Source organism: Monodelphis domestica, chromosome 1 (assembly GCF_027887165.1).
Source record: "Monodelphis domestica isolate mMonDom1 chromosome 1, mMonDom1.pri, whole genome shotgun sequence".
NCBI lineage: Eukaryota > Metazoa > Chordata > Mammalia > Didelphimorphia > Didelphidae > Monodelphis > Monodelphis domestica.
Genome location: NC_077227.1, coordinates 716,304,914 through 716,324,768, shown reverse-complemented (window position 1 = coordinate 716,324,768; position 19,855 = coordinate 716,304,914). Strand labels below are relative to the sequence as shown.

The 19,855-nt window shown below is 37.3% G+C and overlaps 1 protein-coding gene across 5 annotated transcripts in view; it reads left to right on the top strand.

Moving 5' to 3' along the window:
- HYDIN (HYDIN axonemal central pair apparatus protein) overlaps nt 1-19,855 on the top strand; it is a 451,163-nt gene that overhangs the window by 51,899 nt on the left and 379,409 nt on the right. For all 5 annotated transcript variants that reach the window (XR_008917906.1, XM_056824703.1, XM_056824709.1 and 2 more), the window contains exon 5: nt 2,317-2,451. Coding sequence is in view for 4 of the 5 variants with exons in the window: in XM_056824703.1 (XP_056680681.1) it covers nt 2,317-2,451 (135 nt within the window). In the remaining variant the exon portion in view is untranslated. The remainder of the gene's footprint in view (nt 1-2,316; nt 2,452-19,855) is intronic.

The window sequence follows — 19,855 nt, the reverse complement described above, 5'->3', positions numbered from 1 at the left end:
CTATCTATCTATCTATCTATCTGTCTATCTGTCTATCTGTCTATCTGTCTGTCTATCTGTCTGTCTATCTATCTATCTATCTATCTATCTATCTATCTATCTATCTATCTATCTATCCATTTGTATTTCTGTCTGACTTTTATTTTTTTCACCTCAAACAAATTTCTACTACTTCTAATATCCTATCTTCTTCTACTTTTTCTACTACTTCTAATATCCTACCTTCTAATATCCTAGAAAAGAGTTATCACTAATTCAATTTGTTGATTCTGATTGAGAATTAGGAGTCTCAGGACCCAGGCCCAGGTCTAAATAGCTACATGACCTTGCGGCAATCCCTTCCCCTATTTGGACCTTCATTCTCTTTGCTGAGAAATGCAAAGGTTGCACTTCATGATCTATGACCCAATCTAGCTATATTAATCTGTGGTTCTAGGAACAAATGGGTATGTAGTCCTTTAAAGATCTTTATCCCAATTCCTGTTCTCACAGATGGTTCTTAGATCTATTTCTCTTTCCTCAGAGCCCTATGCCTGCCAGTGAGTGAGGAGCTGAAGATGAGCTTGAGCCCTCACTGATAGGCTTGTCCCAAAGATTTGCTTGCGAATCATTTTAGGCAGTCAATCTTAATTAGATTCTAGAGAGGTTATTTACCAAGGTTGTGTAAGTTAGAATAATTGGTATAAAATGTGCTCCTCCAAAGTCTATGATACTCTCTTCCACAAATGCATACACCTTAGGTAATGTGGGTACCAATTTAAAGAGCACACATGGTAAAGGACTCATTCACAATATTTTTTGGGGCTGGACGTCCTTTTCTCCTCTTCACGGGGTACCCAAAACATTTTTCTTAGACTTTATTAGGCTCCTTGTAGAGTTATGAGTCCATATATGGTTTGCCCTTGACTCCCAGGATAGCCCCCCACTATTAGCTGATATGGGGATGGTGCTAGAATACCAGTGGGCAGATGGGAAGTCCAACATTTTCTGAATCTTTTGATTTCTTCAAAGACCTACTTTGGCTGGGGGTAGAAAGAGGGAAAGGGACCTGACCAAGGGAAAAACTAAAGTCTTTCCTCTTTTCTTGGTGGTTCTTCTTCAATGTTTTATTGGAAAGTCATACTAGCTCCAACCTCTGAAATGCCTCTGCTTCTAAATTAGCTTGATCTTTTTAGATAACCTCTAGACTATGATCATATTTACCTGACCTCTATAAATTCTCCTTCCACTGTAATATAATTTTAGTACCATCAAGTACTTATAGCATTTAGTTTAAAGTCAATAGATCAACTCCACCCTTATAGATGCAAGAACAGTAAAGGTGAAGAATTCCAGGCAACTTGACTTCATTCAGATGGACTGTGTTGAAGCTTTTCATTTTTTCATATTTTATCTGATCATATTCCCATAATTTTCATAATGCCATGAATTAAAAGACTTCCAACTTTGAAAGACAAAAAACTAGGTCAAATCCTTCCTTTGACTAGTTATGTGAAACTCCACTTTGATACTATTGGTGTTGCCCACTGTCTTTAAAGGATAATAATCTCAAAGTAATTTGGTTAAGAGCACTTCTCCTTTACTTTGACATCAGTCTTCTTCTTGTGCTGGTTCCAAAGTGGTATTTTGTAAGAGTATGAGCTTGCTGAGGGCAGATACTGTTTCATTTTGGTCTCCACAGCTTCGGTACTTAGTCCAATGTCTGGCAGAATTTCATACTATGGATAGAAAATTCTCATACTTCAAAAGAAATATAGCTAAGTTTACCTGGACTAGTGTTGAGATTGTGACACAAGCCTATCAAGTATGCCTTCTATTCCCAAGATTCTCTTATTGTAGAAGAAAATAGTCAATGATGGATATGATTTGGAGACCTGACCCTTTGGAGATACAATTTCTTCTGACATCTGTCCCAAGAATTTGTGAATGAGCCATACCTAGTATCAACTAGCAACCACTGGAATAAGATTAAAGCTTTAAAGATTGACCTGAACAACTTTGTTCACCATATTCAGAGAACCATTGGCTATTAGAGTTGGAAGAAATCTTAGAGTTCATTTCTTTCACCCTTCCATCATTTTACCAATGAGAAAAATGGATGCTCAGAGACATCAGACCAGTTGTTTGAGGGTCACACAAATGGTAAGTGATAATGTCAAGACTGGAAACTTATCTGGTAAGTGATTGAGCCAAGACTAAGAGGATCTTTTAAATTTAGCTTATGATCATCCCTTTTCAAGCCTCATTTTCCATTCATCTTCTCATATTTTTCAGAGATGCTCTATTTGTCTATAATCATATATGTTTCTCCTGCAGATTCCAAGACTGGTGAAAATTGTTGAGGAGAGTTCCCCTTATTTCAAAGTCATCAGCCCCAATGATATTTGTAACAAAGTAGCCCCGGGAGTGCCATCTACATTCCGGATCCTTTTCACTCCAGAAGAGAACAAGGTAACTTGTGCCAATTGTTTAAGAAACTGGTATCGCTATGATCAGGTCATTCCTATTTAGTAGAACTGAAAGAGAAAATAATGGTTACCTTTTATAGGATTCTTTAAGGTTTGCAAAATGCTTTAAATATATTGCTGCTTTTGGTCCTTAAAACAACCTTGTGACCTGGGTGCTATTATCTCCATTTTGCAAGTAAAGAAACCAAAGCTCACAAAAATTAGGTGACTTAACTAAAGTCACATACTAATATGTTTTCCATGTAGAATTTGAACTCAAGTCCTCCTGAGTCCAAGTTCAGCATGCTATCCTCTGTTCCATCTAACTGCCTTTAAATTTTTATAAAAGACTATTTTCCTAAGGAACGAAGCATTGACAGCTCATTTTATGTTTGTATTTCCTCCTACTTCAGAACATTTTGATCTTAAAGTTCATTTTTTATTTCAAAAGTGTATTTAACCTCCAGAGAATGAACTGAAAAGTTGAAAAATAAAAGACATAATCTATACATTTTGCCAGATGTCTTCTATGGTGTGGTGAGGGTTAGAAAGAACTGAATTAAAAAAAAACAAGCAAAATGAAATGTAAATTCATTGTTTTATTACAATCCTCTTTTGGTGTTCTGTTGTATGTTTGGAAATGTTCTTTCTTGATGTTTAAGTTCAAAATAAATAAAATGCATTGAATATGTTCGCTCAGCAGATCAAATCTTTTTTTAAGTGTATTTAAATCTACAGAAAGCTGGATAAACCTACCCATCTGGCAATAACAAAATCAAGGAGAAGAGATACTAATTCTTGAATTCATAAATAGTATAAATAAAAACAAAATAATTATTAAACACACTGAAACATATGACTTTTAACTCATTCTCTTCTGAAATAATCTTCTTCAAGATATAAATTTAAATGGGTTATAAGTTTTTTGTTTGAGTGTCATTTTATAGACTCTAAATTGCTAGACATGTTTTGCTATTTACATTGAGAAGACTAACCTCATTCATATTATACAGAATCATGGTCTAGAAAGGAGCAGTGAGCATGAACTCTTATGTTCCAGACCAAGAAAAATATTGACTGTCAGGCTGGTATAATAGAAAGAAAACTGCAGTAGGATATTGGGTACTAGTCTTGGATTTATGCACTTTGCAAGTTTGGGAAAATCACTTCACATTCCATGGCTTCAGTTCTTCAGCTCTAAGTTGTCTTTCTTGAAGGCATTGAGAGAGAGACTAGAGAATCATTTAGCATCTCTTCCAATGCCAAGGTCTATGACTCTATAAGATACCCTGTCCCAAGCACATTGTCACCACCATGGTCACCATAATTATTATTAAAGAATTAAACTCCTATATGTGCCTATTATAGAAGCAGCATGGGGTTATGGGTAGGATGTTGGAATTGGAATCAAGTAGACTCATCTTCAAGTCTTATCTTTGACAATCACCAGTTGTGAGACACTTGGCAAGTCATTTAACCTTTTTATGCCTCAGGTAGCTCTCTGGGACTCAAGTCACACATGGATTATAGTCTACATTGGTGGAAAGATAATTCTAATTAAGAGTTTCTTTTGCTGAGAGAATCACAGATCCTTTACCTATTACTGTAGTTGGTGCCAATGGAAGATCTAATGCTAGTAGTAATATGGTTAATGCTTGTACCCTACTTTAAGATTAAAAAAAATTTTTCCCCAAATCTCTGTCAGATTGACAGTGTAAATATTATTATTCCCATTATGCAGAGAATGAAATTGAGGTTCAGACTGATTAAAGTGCTATCTCAGAGTCACACAGTTTAGAAATGTTGGAACCAGAATTTCCAAGTCATTAGAGTCCAAGGCCCTTTTCATTGCCATTTCATGAGTAGATCTTAATCAAGTTTTGAGATAGAGCTTCACTTTCTCTATTGGGTAGAGATGGTTCTAGGTCCCCAAAGCAGTTGGGCATGCTTCCTGCTGTCCTCCAAGGACTTCAGTCATGTCTGATGAAAAGTTTCAGAGCAAGTTAACAACATGATCCCTTTTGTCCTTGGACTTTATGACCTAAACTGATAAAAATTTAAAATATAAGGTCAATAGTATAAGAATAAGTAATACAAAGTTAAATAAGATAAACCATTGAATAAGAACCTATCACAGTAGCTGGTTTTTTTTTTTAGTTTGGTGATAAACATATATTTTGCCTTATCTAATATATTCCAAGCTCTCAACTCCTTTATAGTATTTATTGCTAAATCTTTTGTGGTCTTGACTGTGGTTCCTTAGTTCCTGAAATCTTTCTGGAAAAATACTTATCATTTTTTTCTTTGACTTGAAAACTTTAGATTTTACCTATAATGTTCCTTGGGAGTTTTTATTTTGGATTTTTTTAGGTGGTAACCAGAAAATTTGTTCTATTTTTACTTTGCCCTCTGGTCCCAAAAGATCTAGGCAGGCTTTTAAAAATGATTTCTTGAAATATATGTCTGGGCTCTTTTTTTTTAAATCACGCCTTTCAATGTTGCTTTAAAAGAAGTTTTTATTGATGCCATTTAAAAAGATAATTTCAGAGGCAGCTGGGTAGCTCAGTGGATTGAGAGCCAGGTCTAGAGATGGGAGGTCCTAGATTCAAATTTGGTCTCAGACACTTCCCAGCTGTGTGACCCTGGGCAAGTCACTTGACCCCCATTGCCTAGCCCTTACCACTCTTCTGCCTTGGAGCCAATACACAGTATTGACTCCAAGATGGAAGGTAAAGGTTAAAAAAATAAATAAAAAGATAATTTCCCACACTATTCCTCAGCATAGCACCCTTCCCACTACCCAAACAGTTATCCTATAAAACAAAAATGTATTTAAAGATTGAAAAAGAGGAAAAGACAGAGTAAAAAATTGGGATAACTTGATAAAAAAAAATCAGAAGATATGTGCAATATGCCATATTCATAGTCCAAATGATTCTTATATTCTCTCTCCTTGGTGCTTTCTGTAAGTTGTTTTTGATATGAAACACCTTAAATTTTCTATTTTTTCAGTCTTTTGAAGTTTAATATTTCTTGTTGTCTTAAGAAGTTCTTGGCTTCTATTTGGCCCATCCTAATTTTCAAGTCTTATCTTTTGGGTAAGCTTTGTGTCTTTTGTGCTAGGCTATTAATTCTCTTTTCAATTATTTTTTTCCTAGCTCTCCAGTTTTTAATTTTTCCTTTAGTTCTCACTTAATTTATATAATAATTTGAAAATGCCTTAATAAACTCCTTTTTTCCTCTTTAATAAACTCTTGCTTCACCTATTCTAGGAGTTCTAGTTGAACTTATACCCAAGCTGTGTTTTGCTTTTAGGCTTTGCTTGTAGATGTTTTGGAGTTGTTCTCTTCTTCTAGGTTTATGTCTTGAGTTTTTCTGTCACCATTATAGCACCTTATGTTGTGATGCTTATTTTGTTTAGCCATTCCTTTAGCCTACTACCTGATTTTGGACTTAATGTTGGGAACAGGATTTACACACTTCTGGATGGTATGTCTGGGTTATGCTGGTATCTCCTTGGGTTCTGCTACTGATTTCTCAGGATGTTGATAATTGTGTTATTCCAGGATCTCAGGAATAGTTCAGGCTGGCAACCCCCAAGCTTTCAGAGCTCCCAAATCAACTTGAATCTAGACAAAGTCTGATCATTATCCCCACTGTACTTCCCATCCCATATCCCTGATTTGATCTCTGCAAGATCCTGACCTGAGTCTGAGTCTGAGAAGCATACTTGTGACTTTGCCCCTGGTTGAAATGTCAGTAGACCCATTGTTGGAATCAGCCACTATTAGCCAGCTAGAATAGCTCTACCTGCCTCGTTTATTCCACTGCTGGCTTTATATGAGGCTAGGACCAAAAATGAAGCTACTTCACTCCACTTGTGCCTTATTTCCTCCTGGGATCAGAGCCACATAGTTGTTATAGTTGTTACTTCTCTCTGTACTTGATCTTTTCTTATTACACAGTCTAGGGTTCACAACTGCTTATCCTTCTGCAATTCAACCCATTCATCCAGATTCATATCTCAATCCATTTTGGATTTGAGACCCAGGACTGTGTCATGAGAAACAGTATGTCCAGTTGGCACCTGCTCTTTTTCCCTATCTAAGATCAAGCCTCTCTCTGTAGATTTTGGACCTCTTTTTTGCTTTGGGATATGGTTATAACCAAATCCTGGTTGTGCCCTTGTCTTGGAAAGGACATTTAACTGCTCTTTGTTTGATCCTTTCCCCACTTTCCATAGATCTCTTTGTCTCCCTATGCTGTCCTAGGCTGGCAAAAATTATTCAAAAAATGATTTTTTCCCTTGGATTTCCCAACCAGAACTTGTGCTGGGATTTTTGTGGAGTAATCATTGGGAAAGCTTGGCTATACTCCTTCTTGTCACTGTGCCATCTTTCTTGGTTCTTGTTTTCTCTGCGCACTTTTAAAAATGGACTCTTCTCTTTTGTTGTGGGAGCCATCATCTTTATTACTTCACCTTCTCCCCATCATTCTCATATTACCTTCTCTATTAACCACCATTACTCTTCACTCTCCAATCCTGGTTGAGTTTACTGTATTTCTACATCTACCTCTTTTTTTCTGTATAAATATGTCTACATTAGGTCTTCTTTTTGGGGTTCAGATGAGTGAAGTTCCCCTGCTATCCATCCCCATCATTCCTTCCTCCATGCTTTTAAAATATGTTTCTTTTCATATATTCTAATAATGAGAAATAGCAAATTTTTATCTACTTCTTTTCTACAGTACATGTTCTTTTTTACCTACCTTTATTTCCCTTCTTAAAAATGTTCAGAACAAAATACATAAAAATCTATCCCAGATCATCTATATATTTTTAATATTCCTCAGTATTCTTTGAAGACATTAAGCCTTCTGAAAAAGCTTTGCTTCTAAGTTATTGTTAAGTCCTTTCTGTCATGTCTGACTATTTGTGATCCCATTTGGGATTTTCTTGGCAAAGATACTGGACGTGTTTGTCATTTTTTTCCTCCAGCTCATTTTATAGATGAGGCAAATAGGATGAAGTGTCTTGGGTCACCCAGCTAGGAAATGTCTGAGACCAGAATTTAACTCAATAAGATAAGTCTTGCTGACTCTAGACCCAGCTCTATTTCTGTCTATTTCTATCTAAGGTATCTCAGCGACCTTACTTCTAATATAGCTTCTTATTAGTGATCCTCTACTTTTAAAATATTCTTGAAGATTTAAGCATACTCATGGGCTGGGGCACATGTGCCTAAGCTTTTAGGTAGCCATTTTCACATTTGTGATTGGTCTTTTGAGCAACTCATCCTTGCACATATAAAGCCTTAGACATAAGTATCCCCTTGTTTTGGGAGAGGGATGCCAAGGAAACTGTGTGGTTGAGAGGACAAAACAATGGATTTGGGTTTGAATCCTGACTGTTATTTAGTACCTGTATGGCCTTGGACAATTTATTTATCTACCCTGGATCTGAGTTCCTCACTTATAAAGTGAAAAAGTTTAAATCAATGATGTTTGAGGTCTCTTCTTGCTCAATGTCAATGATTCTGTGATGTGTTGGCTCTTGCAATTATCTCAGAGGTGCTATGTAGTCAGTGGCATTGGGAGGTGGGAATTCTGCTCAGGCTGGGTACTGATAATCATCTTGAGAATGATCTTTAGAGAAGCTATTTTTACCTTAGTGGGGGAAAAGGAGAAGGAGGAAATGATGCCTGGAGCAAAAGTGACAAAGGAAAACCCAGCCTGTTGAACTTTAGGTTCAACTTAGGTTGAACTAATCAGCATGCAAGCAAAAAAGAATACCACTAAGGTTTCTTTTGCTTAGGAAAGAGCCTGCCATCCTTTTTGGTTAAAAAAGAAATGAGATTCAGAATTCAAGTTTCTGTAAACAATAAGCCAAAGTAGTAATAGTAATAATAACAGTAATCATTATTAGATTGGCAAGAAAGGGCAGAGAAACAAGTATTGTTCCTTCCCATTCTGGTACCACAAAAAAGAAAGATGTATTGGAACCAATGTTTATTCCTTTCTCCTCCTCTTCCCTTTTCTCCTATTGAGGAGTGAGGGGAGAAACTATAGGGGAAAAAAAGAGGTTAAGTGACTTGCCCAGGGTCACACAGAAAGTAAACATCTGGCTTGGATTGAACTCAGATCTTCCTAACTCCTGGATAGTATTCTGTGCCACCCAGCTGACTCTGAATAGACTGGTTTCTTCCAGGGCCTCCATTTGAAGTAGGGTGCACAGGTCACCCAAGTCTTTGATCCTCTCCAGCTTATACTTCTGATTCACTTAGACTTTCACTACAGCATCCCTTCTTTTTCAATGTTGTCTTTTCCAGTTAAAGTGTAAGCTCCTTGAGGGCAAAGATTGTCTTCCTTTCAGCTTGTATTTGTATACCTGGTGCTTAGCTCAGCACTTGGTACATGGTAAATACCTAAATGTTCATTGACTTGACTTGGCTTTATTATTAATTCAGTGATCACTGAACACATTTGACAAATGTGCAATAACATTTACAATGCTTTCGCTGATTTTTTACAAAACTTTTGGCTTTGGGCCACATTCTTGGTTTAGCCATATACTTTAAATATTGAAAATAGATTCAAGCATAGTATTGGATGTCCACATGGGAAATCATTCTCTATTTAAAATATGCTACCAACAAAATAATGCCAAGAACAATTGATATAAAATTCCACAGAGGAGATCCTTAAGGCCAGCATTGTTTCTTCTAGCCCTAATCCCATTATCATCACTTCTGAACAGAACAGAGTATGACTTTCAAGTTAATGAAGGAGTTGTATCAAAATATATTTTTGTGGAGAAAAAACCCCAAGCTCAAGGAATGCTCAACAACTGAGGAATGGCTGAATAAGTTGTGGCTGATGAATGTGATGAACTCCTGTGGTGCTGTAAGAGAGGAGGAAATAGAGAATTTCCAAGAGACGTGGAAAGGTTTATATAAATTGCTTCAGGGTGAAGGGAACAGAGCCAGGAGAACCATTTATATGATAACAACAGTATTATAAAAATGGAGAGTTTTTGGAGACTTTTATACTCTGATAAAGAATGAGAAGAGAACAACCAGGAGAATAATTCTTAAAGTAACAACAACAGGGTCAAAACAAAGAGTTTTGAAAGTTGTAAGAACCATGATCAATGCAGGGATCACTCATGATTCAGGACCCAGGTCATTGCCTCTAGAGTTATGGAAAAGATCGTCTAACTTGATCAAGCTTGAACTCGATGATCAATACAGTTTATTTTCTGAAATGGTAGAAACTGTACTAAAGCTTCCTCAGAGGGGAGAGAGAAGCTTTAAGGTAGGAAGATAGAGAAAGGATAGAAGTTTTAGATACCATGAGGGGGATGACGGAGTCGAAGTAGAGATATGAGGTGGCAGGAATGAGTCTTTATTAATTATCAATGAGCCACAGCCAAGCTCTGATCAAAGGACCCTTCCAAAGGCTTTTACCAGTCCAGAGATCCAGATTCAATACCACACAGGTAGGAGAGATGATAGAGAAAGATTAAAGATGGAGCCTGGCTCAAGGCCAGGCTCCAGCAAGGACAGGCATCAGTGCGAGCTAGAAGGGAGGAAGAGCAGGAGAGAGAAAGGCGGAGCTGGCTGGGCCCTATTTATATGCGAATATACACAGTACATAGGGATGATTACCATTGGTTAATGACAAGGTATAGGTGTGGTTTCTCTTAACCAGGTGAGCACAAAGAAACCTGTGTTCCCGCCTAACCTGGGGGAAGCTGGGGTCAAGGGTCAGAGGCTTTCCCAGCCAAGTACAATACTGAGCATGCTCAAGACTGAGCATGCTCTCTTCTAAGACAATCTGTACATACCAACTGTTTCCCTTGCCCATAGCTAGGGGTGGACTGCTACATGTACGTTACCACTACTGAATGCAAAATGAAGCACCTAGTGGATATCTAGAAGTCACAATCTGCTTTGTAGAATTCTACTCAGAAGTTTCTTATTCTTTATAAACTAACATATGTGAATATTCACCTCCAGAGAATGAACCGAGAAGTGGAAATACAAAAGCCATAATCTATATATGCATGTATCTGTTTGCCGGATGATGCCTTCTATGGTATGGGGAAGCAAGAGAGAGACTGAATAAACAAATAAACAAATAAATAAATAAAACTAACATCTGACTGATTTCTATACTACAAATATAAGCTTCTAAATATCTTTGAGAATTCAACAACTAAATTGTATTATAACAGCAGTATCCCAACATATATAAATGTTGCCTACAACTACCTGCACATATTAATCTATAAACCTTTAAGAACAAAGTTTTTCATAGATGTAACCATACAAAATGTTCTGACTTCAAACTATGCAAGATGAAGGACTCTCACGGTATAGGTACCTACTGGAAAGAGTAAAAATCATGGGAACAGGAGAAACACATATCATCCCCAACATCCTGTCTGCTACTTGTTCATTTTGAAAAGGATTACAGGGTGATGATTTGACTTAAGCCTGAATCAAATTCAAATGAGGCAGAGTTGCATAAAGTTGTTGTTCTCCTTCTCTCTCTCTCTGTCTCTCTCCTCTCCTCTCTCATTTTCTACCTCTCTGAAATTTCAGCACCAAGACAAAAACATGACTAGTGTTGTCTCAGGATGTAATGGATGACTTTGGTGTTTTTGAGATCTGACTAAGCTTCAAGCATCCAATAGTGCCTGCTTCAGTCGCCTTCATGGCTGTTGGAACAAATTTTCCTCACTCACTCATTTTACCATGGGAAGCCTTTACATATTTGACAAAAATATCCTCCTAACTCACTGATGAATTTGAGACTTGTTGGTTACTCTCCACCTGGTTTAACCCATCTATAGTTTTCCTGAAGATACTTTCAGTGAACCTCTAGAAGATGAGCTTAAATCCTTATATTTTATTCAACTATAAAAAGCATTATTTTTGTCTACCTGCACAGTCATAAAAGAATTGTAATGGGATAACAACTTGTCCCAGGTCTATTTCTATCTGAACTCCATCAAAAACTATTAGCTCAATAAGAACATAGTAATAATGGATCAATCTATTACTTAGTTTCACTTCTACATGCAGATATCAATCTATGAGCAGGACTTTGAGCTATAAGGATGGCCACAAAAGTCATTGTGGTGACTAAGTCATTGTCTGGTGAAAAAAAGCCACACAGAGCAGCCATTATCTCTTTTCTTCTGATGAGAGAATATCTTTTTTGGTAGAGGATAAGATTTCTAGTATTCTTTCAATGACCAAAAGGGAAGGTGCATGGAGCCCCAGGACAGGAACATACCATGTATAGTCAGCAACATGAAGAAAGTTGCAGAACTAGAGGGGTAGGATCCCCTGTTCCCATAGATTTGTTTGGGAAAGGTAGTAGGATTTAAGTAGACAATAGAGGCTGAAGATGGAAGGTCATCTTATATGGAAGTGAATCTGGTAAGAGACCTGACACTGAATCCAGGGACTAGAAAGAATAGGTTGCCATAGTCTCACTAGGTGGTTCCATAGTGCCCAAGAGCACTGGACCTATGGTTGGGAAGACACGAGTTCAAATGTGATGTCAGACACTAGCAATGAGACCACGGGCAAGTCATTTTGCCTCTATCTGCCTCAGTTTATCAACTTTAAAATTGGAATAATAACAGCACCTACTTCTCAGGGTTGTTGAGGACCAAGTGAGGTAATATGTGTGAAGTGCCCAACACAGTTAAGTGCTTACCTATGGGGGGAGAGGTAAAAGGTAGAATGAAAAGGAATTTATTAAATGTCTACTATGCACCAGACATTTAATAAATGCTTTTTCATTCTACTTTCCCCTCTACAGTTTAGATACAAGGACAATCACTTGGACTAAGAGGAAAGAATCATAGATTTAGAGCTTGAGATGCAGCTTAGATTGAGGTTGAGCTAACTCGATTAGCTAGCAAGATAGCTTGGATTGAGATAGAGAGAGGAAATGGAGATGGTGAATGGATATCTTCCCAGCTTTGCTCTCCTAAACTCTTTAAAGATACAGAAAAAGTATACATTGACCTGTTGTTTTTGGTCAAAGTCTATCGTCTTGGAGAGCAAGAAGGAGTGGAACCCCCCCTCTTTCTTGCAGGGCAATTAGTACAGTTGTGGTGCTTATAAAATTAATAAGCACCATGTTAACAATGCCATCCCTGCCCCAACATTGCTCAATATTTTGTGGTATATATATTTTGTTAAGCGTGTCTAGTCTTATAATTCCAAATTGAACATATCAGTACCAAGATAGATGAACATAGCTACATAAGTAGGGTTTTGTTATATAAAAAAAAACCAAAATAATCATTCTTTTCTCTAAGGAACTGTATATGTGACCTGCCTATGAAATGATAGGCACCTGCGACACAATTAGATATTCAGAATTATTTACTGCATGTTCCTAAAAGAAAGTAATTGTAAGTTTCATAGCTTGCAAGTCAATGTGCTGAATTTAAGCAATGTGATCTTCTTTCATTATCTCTTGTGCTAGAGAAAACATGCCTTCTGTTGGATAAGCATATTTCCATCATGCCAGGTTAAGAACCCTCTAGACAATTTTTCTGCATAATTACATAGTAAATAAATAGCTGAAATGCATCTTAGTTATATTGGCACTGACTTCATGAATATGAAAAGTTAATCTTTCCACTGGGGACCATTTCCAGTGAGTAACTCTAGCTGCTATTTTGTTTACATGGTTCTGTTTTGTGGTTCTTTGTGGAATGATGGGCATTTTATTCTATCATGAAATTCTTTGTGCCTGTATAGTACACATCTACTGGGAAACATTTGATTTTAAAATAAACTAATTGAAATTTTCATGTATTATTAATCTTCCTAGATTTATAAAAGGTACCAAAGGCTGTAAAGTCCCATTTCTAGGATATGAATAGACGTGGGGAAAGGTGCCAGGGGAAATGTAAGAGATTTTCCTAGTTTTGGGTGAATTAAAAAACCTCAGCCTCATGGGACACTGTTGGAGCATATTTTGTATTAAAACAAATATCCTGGTCTTGGAATCCAAATGTGTAATTTACAGGGTATATTTCAAGAAGGATGGACTTTCTTTGTGGTTGCCTTTTTTGTGTGTGGACACCTTCAATCCCATATCCTATCTTGTTAATAATAATGAAGGTCCATTCCAACAAACATTTTTAAGAGCCTATTATAAGGCATTCTGCTAGGTGTTTGGAATACAAAGACAAAAGCAATTAATGACAATAATAACAAAAGTAATAATAATAATGATGATAATTTACATAGAAAAAGGAAACTATTGACTGATCATTTGAAATATATGAACTTGGAGTTCCTTTTTTTTCAATAATGATGATGGATCATAGTGCAGCAAGGGTGTTCTGGCCCATCCCAGAGATAAGCAAGCTCCATCTGACCCTCAGGATTCCAGGGTCCTGGGAGGAGGGTTGTTGTTGTTTTCTGTTTCACTATTAGCTCAAGCCCTCCAGCCTTTGTTCCCTCCTTCCCTGGTAGCCAAAGAATAACACTAGTTCTTTTTAACCACTAGCATCCATTAGCTCTTACAAAGGAATATTTACTTCAAAGATATATTGATAACAAAAACACAAACACTCTTCCCTCCAAAACCTGAGGGTGAATGGGGGACACACTCTTTGTATAGTTTCTATATAGGATCAGCCCCTTCTAAGTTCATGGCATGACTACTGTGTAAGATTTAATTTCAGTTACTGGTGGGAAGAGACCTAGGGGTTATTCTTGCTTTTCCAGGCACTTAAGCTGAACTGATTGTCAGATCCAGACTCTGGAACACTGGGATACTTGGGTGCCCTTTTTATCCTTTGAAATTCATAGGAGGCTTTATTGCCTTCACTTAGAAAGGAAAAGAATAAATGTGGAGGCACCCATTTCTCAGTGTCACACAGTCTCAGGTGGGAAGGTCTCTCACTAGCTGACTCAAGAATGACCAAAAATGTCAGGTGAATGCTGACTTGAGCCTTTTGAAGATACCCCCCTCCCCAAAAGGCTACTCCCAACTGCATGTGGACCATAGATTGGAACCTGTGACATAGTACCAGGAGTGCTTGGCCATCTGTATTCCATGTTGTTATGATTCTTTGAAAAACTGTCTATTCAGCTTCTCCATGTGAGAAGATGCTATCCCAGGGACTCTGTACATGTCCCAGATGCCTGTTAAAAAAGGATCATAGATTAGACCTGGAACAGACAAGAGGTCTTCTCACCCATTCTCAACCCATTTTATAGATGAAGAAAATGAGAACCAAAGAAGTAAAATGATGTCCCCAAGATCACATAGAATTCCAACCCAGAGCCCTCTTCCAACCACTTTATTCTAGGTTTATTGATAGATTGTGTATGCATATGTTCACATCTTCTCATTTAATCTTTCTTGTAACCAACTATACATTTGTGAAATGATGGGCCAAGACTGAGGGTGCAGTTTTGAGCTATGCTACAGAGGATAACAGAAATACAATTTGATCCACATTGATTTTAGGGGAAATAAAAGTAAAACATTTTCAGAAAGTGTCACTTTCTCTCTAAATGCCCAAACTAGTGGAAATAGATAAATTTTCCCTTTATCCCCTGCTGATCTTTGCTCACCCCCAACCTCATTTATCCACCCTACATCTGGAGGATGAGATACGTAAATTGCAGCATGCCACAATTTAATAAGCCAGTCTCCTTTCAATTGGATTTTCTACACCCACATTATATTAGGATGTCCAAGATGATAATACAATTTACAAAATTTTCTGTCATCAACTAATTCAGTTTCATGGGGATTTAAATTGTCCACAGTGCTAAATACTCAGATAACAGGTGCAATAAATTCTCATTGCCTTTTCTGGTCTCTTCTTTCAAAGATTAGTTTGAAGATTAAGTGCAATGTTATTAATTTGATAATCCTGGTGCAAATAAAATACACTGTGGAAATGTGATAGTTAATGTTCAGACCACACAACATAAATCAGAAATCTTTTTTTAAAAACAAAGTTCAGAGTTGGAATCCTCTTTAAATTTGTATTTTAATATGAATTATTAATGAAAAATGCCTTGCTTTCATAATAAATTAACTTGTCCCAAATTACAAAAAGCATATAATGGTAGGACTGAATCTAGGATTTAGGACTTCTGTTGGAGCTTCATCCTTTTTCTTTTTTTTCCCTCTTGTTCTAAAAATTAGTTACATTAAAATGTTTAGATATCCAATCCATTTTCTCTTTATGGTCATATTGACTCTCACTGAATCAGTTATCCCATTTAAGCATAGGAATCCCCAGACTATATGTCCAGCCCTAATAATTCCTCATCCTTCCTGACCTATCTGAAGTATATGACACTGTCAAATAACCCTCCTTCTAGATACTTCCTTCTCCTTTGGGTTCCATTTTGTTGCTCTCTTCTGACTCTCCTTCCTTTCCAAATAAATTTCGTTTTCCCAGTGCTAACTTGGCTGTCCCTCAAGACTATGCTGGACCTTCTCTTCTTTCTCATTACTTGACACTGGTTTCTTCTACTTATTGTAAGTTTTTTCTTAAACTTTCCTGTGTCACAGACCACACTAGCAATCTAATAAAGTCTATAGATCCCTTCTTAGAATAATGTTTTTAAACAATTCAAGAAAATGCTAAATTTCAGTTTTGAGTGAATCTTTGTGAATACCCTCAGCTCCCATGGGCTAAATTATCATCCTTATTTGAAGATGACTAAATCTATGTTTCACTCTGATCTCTTTCCTGAACCATCTGCTAAATATCTTTACCTAAATTCCTCATTAGTCTTTCAAATTCAACTTGTCCAAAATGGGGCTCAACTAATATTGTAGCCTTTAATTGCTTAATATGATGGTCCCTTTTTTTGTCTCTGTCCTACTTGACTGAGTCTCTGTAGCGTGAATTCAAATTAGCATCATTCATAATTATAATTATGTAAAATATGGTAATGGGTTCTAACCCAATGGAAATATGCAATTTGAGTTCAAATAATACAATCCCAGGAAATTTATTATTTCCACTAAAGGGTTCCTAGTCGTATTGACCATTTTCTCCTCCTGAATATTCTCTTCTCTCTGGGTTTTTGTGACCCTGTTCCCTCCTGGTTTTCTTCCTCCATATTGGTCATTTCTTCTCAATCTCGAATACTATCTCATTATTCCTGTTCTATCTACTATGGTTATCATCCAAGGCCCTGTCTTGCAGCTTGCTTCTTTCCCTTTCTTAGTGATGTCATCAATTCTCATGAGTTCAATAATCATCTCTTTGTAACTGACTTCCAATTCTGCCCATTCAATTTGAATCTTTCTTCTGAGCTCTGCACTTATAATACCAATTGTATATCCAGTAGCATTTCAAACCCAACACATTCACAGCCAAGTTTATTATTTTCTCTGCAAAACTGACTCTCTCTGAATTTTCCTATTTCTGTAGAGAATATCACCAGCCTATACAGGTACTGAATTTTACAACCAAGGAGTCATGCTCCATTCCTTTCTCTCCTCATTACCCACATCCAACCAGTTGCCAAGTTTTGTTGACTCTGCCTCTACAGCTGTCCTATGTAGCATCCAGGACCCTGGTTTAAGTCCTCATCAACTTCCTTTCTCTTAAATATATGCATCCCCTGTTCTGCACTCAGATGGCCATCACTTGGGTATAAATCCTTATCACCTTATGTCTGTACTGGTGATGGCCTTTTGGTTGGTCTCTTTGACTCAAGTCTCTCCTCTCTCCATTCTTTCACTTAGCTACCAAAGCAATTTTCTCCAAAGCCTAGGTTTGATCATGCCACCCTCCACTCAGTAAATTCTAGTCCCTATACTCTGGGTACATTATGAGGGGCTAATCTGCACAGATAGAAGGAGCTCCCTTCTCTGTGAGTTCCCTATACCAATAGAGTCACAGATTCAGTCCTAGTATATCCAGAATGAAGTTATTGTGAGTTTCAATTAATCATAAGATCTGGGACACCACCGCCATTTTTTGCAGATGAAGAAACTAAGGCACATAGGTTGAATGATCTGAGCCAGTAAGTGGCAGAGGCAGGATTTGAGCTGGAAGGGAGCTTCCTGAGTTCTAAATCCAGGGCTCTACCTCTGAACCACCAACAGGCCAATTTTTTCTGGCAGAATGTTAGCAAGGGGAAGAGGGAAGAGGTGAAAGAACCTATCGGGATCACTTTTACCTTTGGTTGCCACAGACAACTGAATTGGCTGTACTTGGTTAGTTAAGAGTCATTGTCTTCTCCCACTTGTAGTTTTAAGACTGGCACTTTGTCATTCCTGCCCCCCCCCCTTTCCTTTATGCATGGACTGGGATCAAACCTGTGATTCTGCTGCACAGCTCAGGTCACCTCAATTTTCACAGACACTCTCTGATAGCACTGGCTTTCCACTTGATAAAAACCCTGTGGACCACAAGGAGAGACCGAAATTACACCTGTGAGCATTGTTACATAAGACAAGATTTTTTTGATGCAGTAATTCATGTTATAAGCTCTCAAATGGAGGAGGAAGAGAACAAAAACTAAATAATTAAATACCTGGGCTATTTGATTACCTGGATCTCTGACTATACTGAAATAAAACTCATTGACTGGAGTATTTGCTTAGCTTGCAAACTAGACAATCTTCCCTGAATTATTAATGACCCATTAGAGTAATATATAATCTCATATTATGTAAACTTGTATAATCATATTAAATACATCAACTGAGAGACTGGAACATTTTTTAAATGACTGTTTAAGAAGCATCCCATGGAGTTCTTTCATTTGTGGATGTGTGGGTTGATTTTGGCAAAAGAATTGATCAGATTAAACCTTAGCCTTTTTTTTTCATTCCAGACCTTAAAAAAGTTTGACAAAACTCCTAAGAATTTCCCTTTAGCTACTCTCTTGTATCCATCCACATCTGCACATATTTTCCTTTTCTTTTATTAGATGACTTCAACCCTGGATCCACAGTGACTCTGTCCTTCATTTGTCCAGAAATTTCCAATGACCCTTGTGTAAATACACCATAAAGACCACCATTTAGCATTACAGTGTGCTAGGCACTAGACAGATCATGCAAAATAAAAATTTAGTAATAATGCATTTTATTTCTGCTACAACTATGATTTCGTAAAAATATACACAGATTAGAAAAGTTTTGAGTGTGGTCTTGGCAATAGACTACATCTGTTGTCCAGGGAACACTAGGTTAAGTATGAAGAGATATTCATCAGGAGGACATTAGCCACTGGGTGATGGATTGCCATAGCAACCTGAGAAATAAACAAAATATAATTTGTACCCAAATTCTGGACTGCTTGAAAATTGACACTCTACAAAAGATAAAGATTGGAATTTTATAAAGAAGGATATTGACCTTATCTACTGATTAGGGCAGGTAATCTGCAGGGCTCTCCTGGAGTCAGAGACATAGTCAGTGAATCCCAGGCTTCTTTTGAACTCGGCATTACCTTGAGAGAACAAACTAGACCTAGGGGCTACTGTAGACATGCTGGGAGCCTAGCTCTTCACACAGGAATATTTAATAATGGCCTGGGGGCAATAGTGAGGAATACCTGTTGAGAGAAAAAGCTAATAATAGCCAAAGTCAGTGAATCTAGGTTTGCTGCATTTGATGTCTGACTTTTTTTAGGGGAAGATAGAATAGAGGGAGAGTCCTGGAGAGGAGACTGAGCATCAGGGTAATATAAGAACAGAAAACGGGACACAATCTCCCCCATCCACAAGGTTCACAGACTCACTTGGATAGAATGCTAACCTATGGAAAAGGCTGGAGTTTGTGGTGATGGCAGAAGAGCCCTTGAAGAGCTATTTCCTTACTGTTTTCAGGGGCTTTTCAACTATGTGAAATTAGATTGTCAATACAGTATTTTAGTTTTTAGTTTTAACAGGAAGTAAGTCTTAAAAATTAGTTTACTAAAGATAGCAAACATCCTCACCTCCTCTAGATGAACTAATTATGCATGTTTGTCAATTCTATTAAGATGCTGGAAATGGGAAATCTTAATACTTTGATTTCACATCCTTTATCTCTCTGAAAAATGCATTTTCCTGGGGGCTGAAAACAGTTTTTATTATGCCTAGCCATGGTTAGACATTGCCTCTAGACTGTTTGGTCTGGGAACAACAGGAGATTTGTTTCTTGTGGGCAAGATATGAATCTTGTTTCAATCTTTGTAACTCTGTAATAGTGTAGATACATAGTAGATGGGGAAAGGTGACAAGCATTTATTAAGTGCCTTCTGTATGCTAGGCACTGTGTTAAGGGCTTTACAAATATTTTCTTATTTGATCCTCACAACAACCCTGCAAAGTGAGTGCTATTATTATCCTCATTTTTACAGTTAAGGAAACAATAGCAGATAGAGGTCAAAT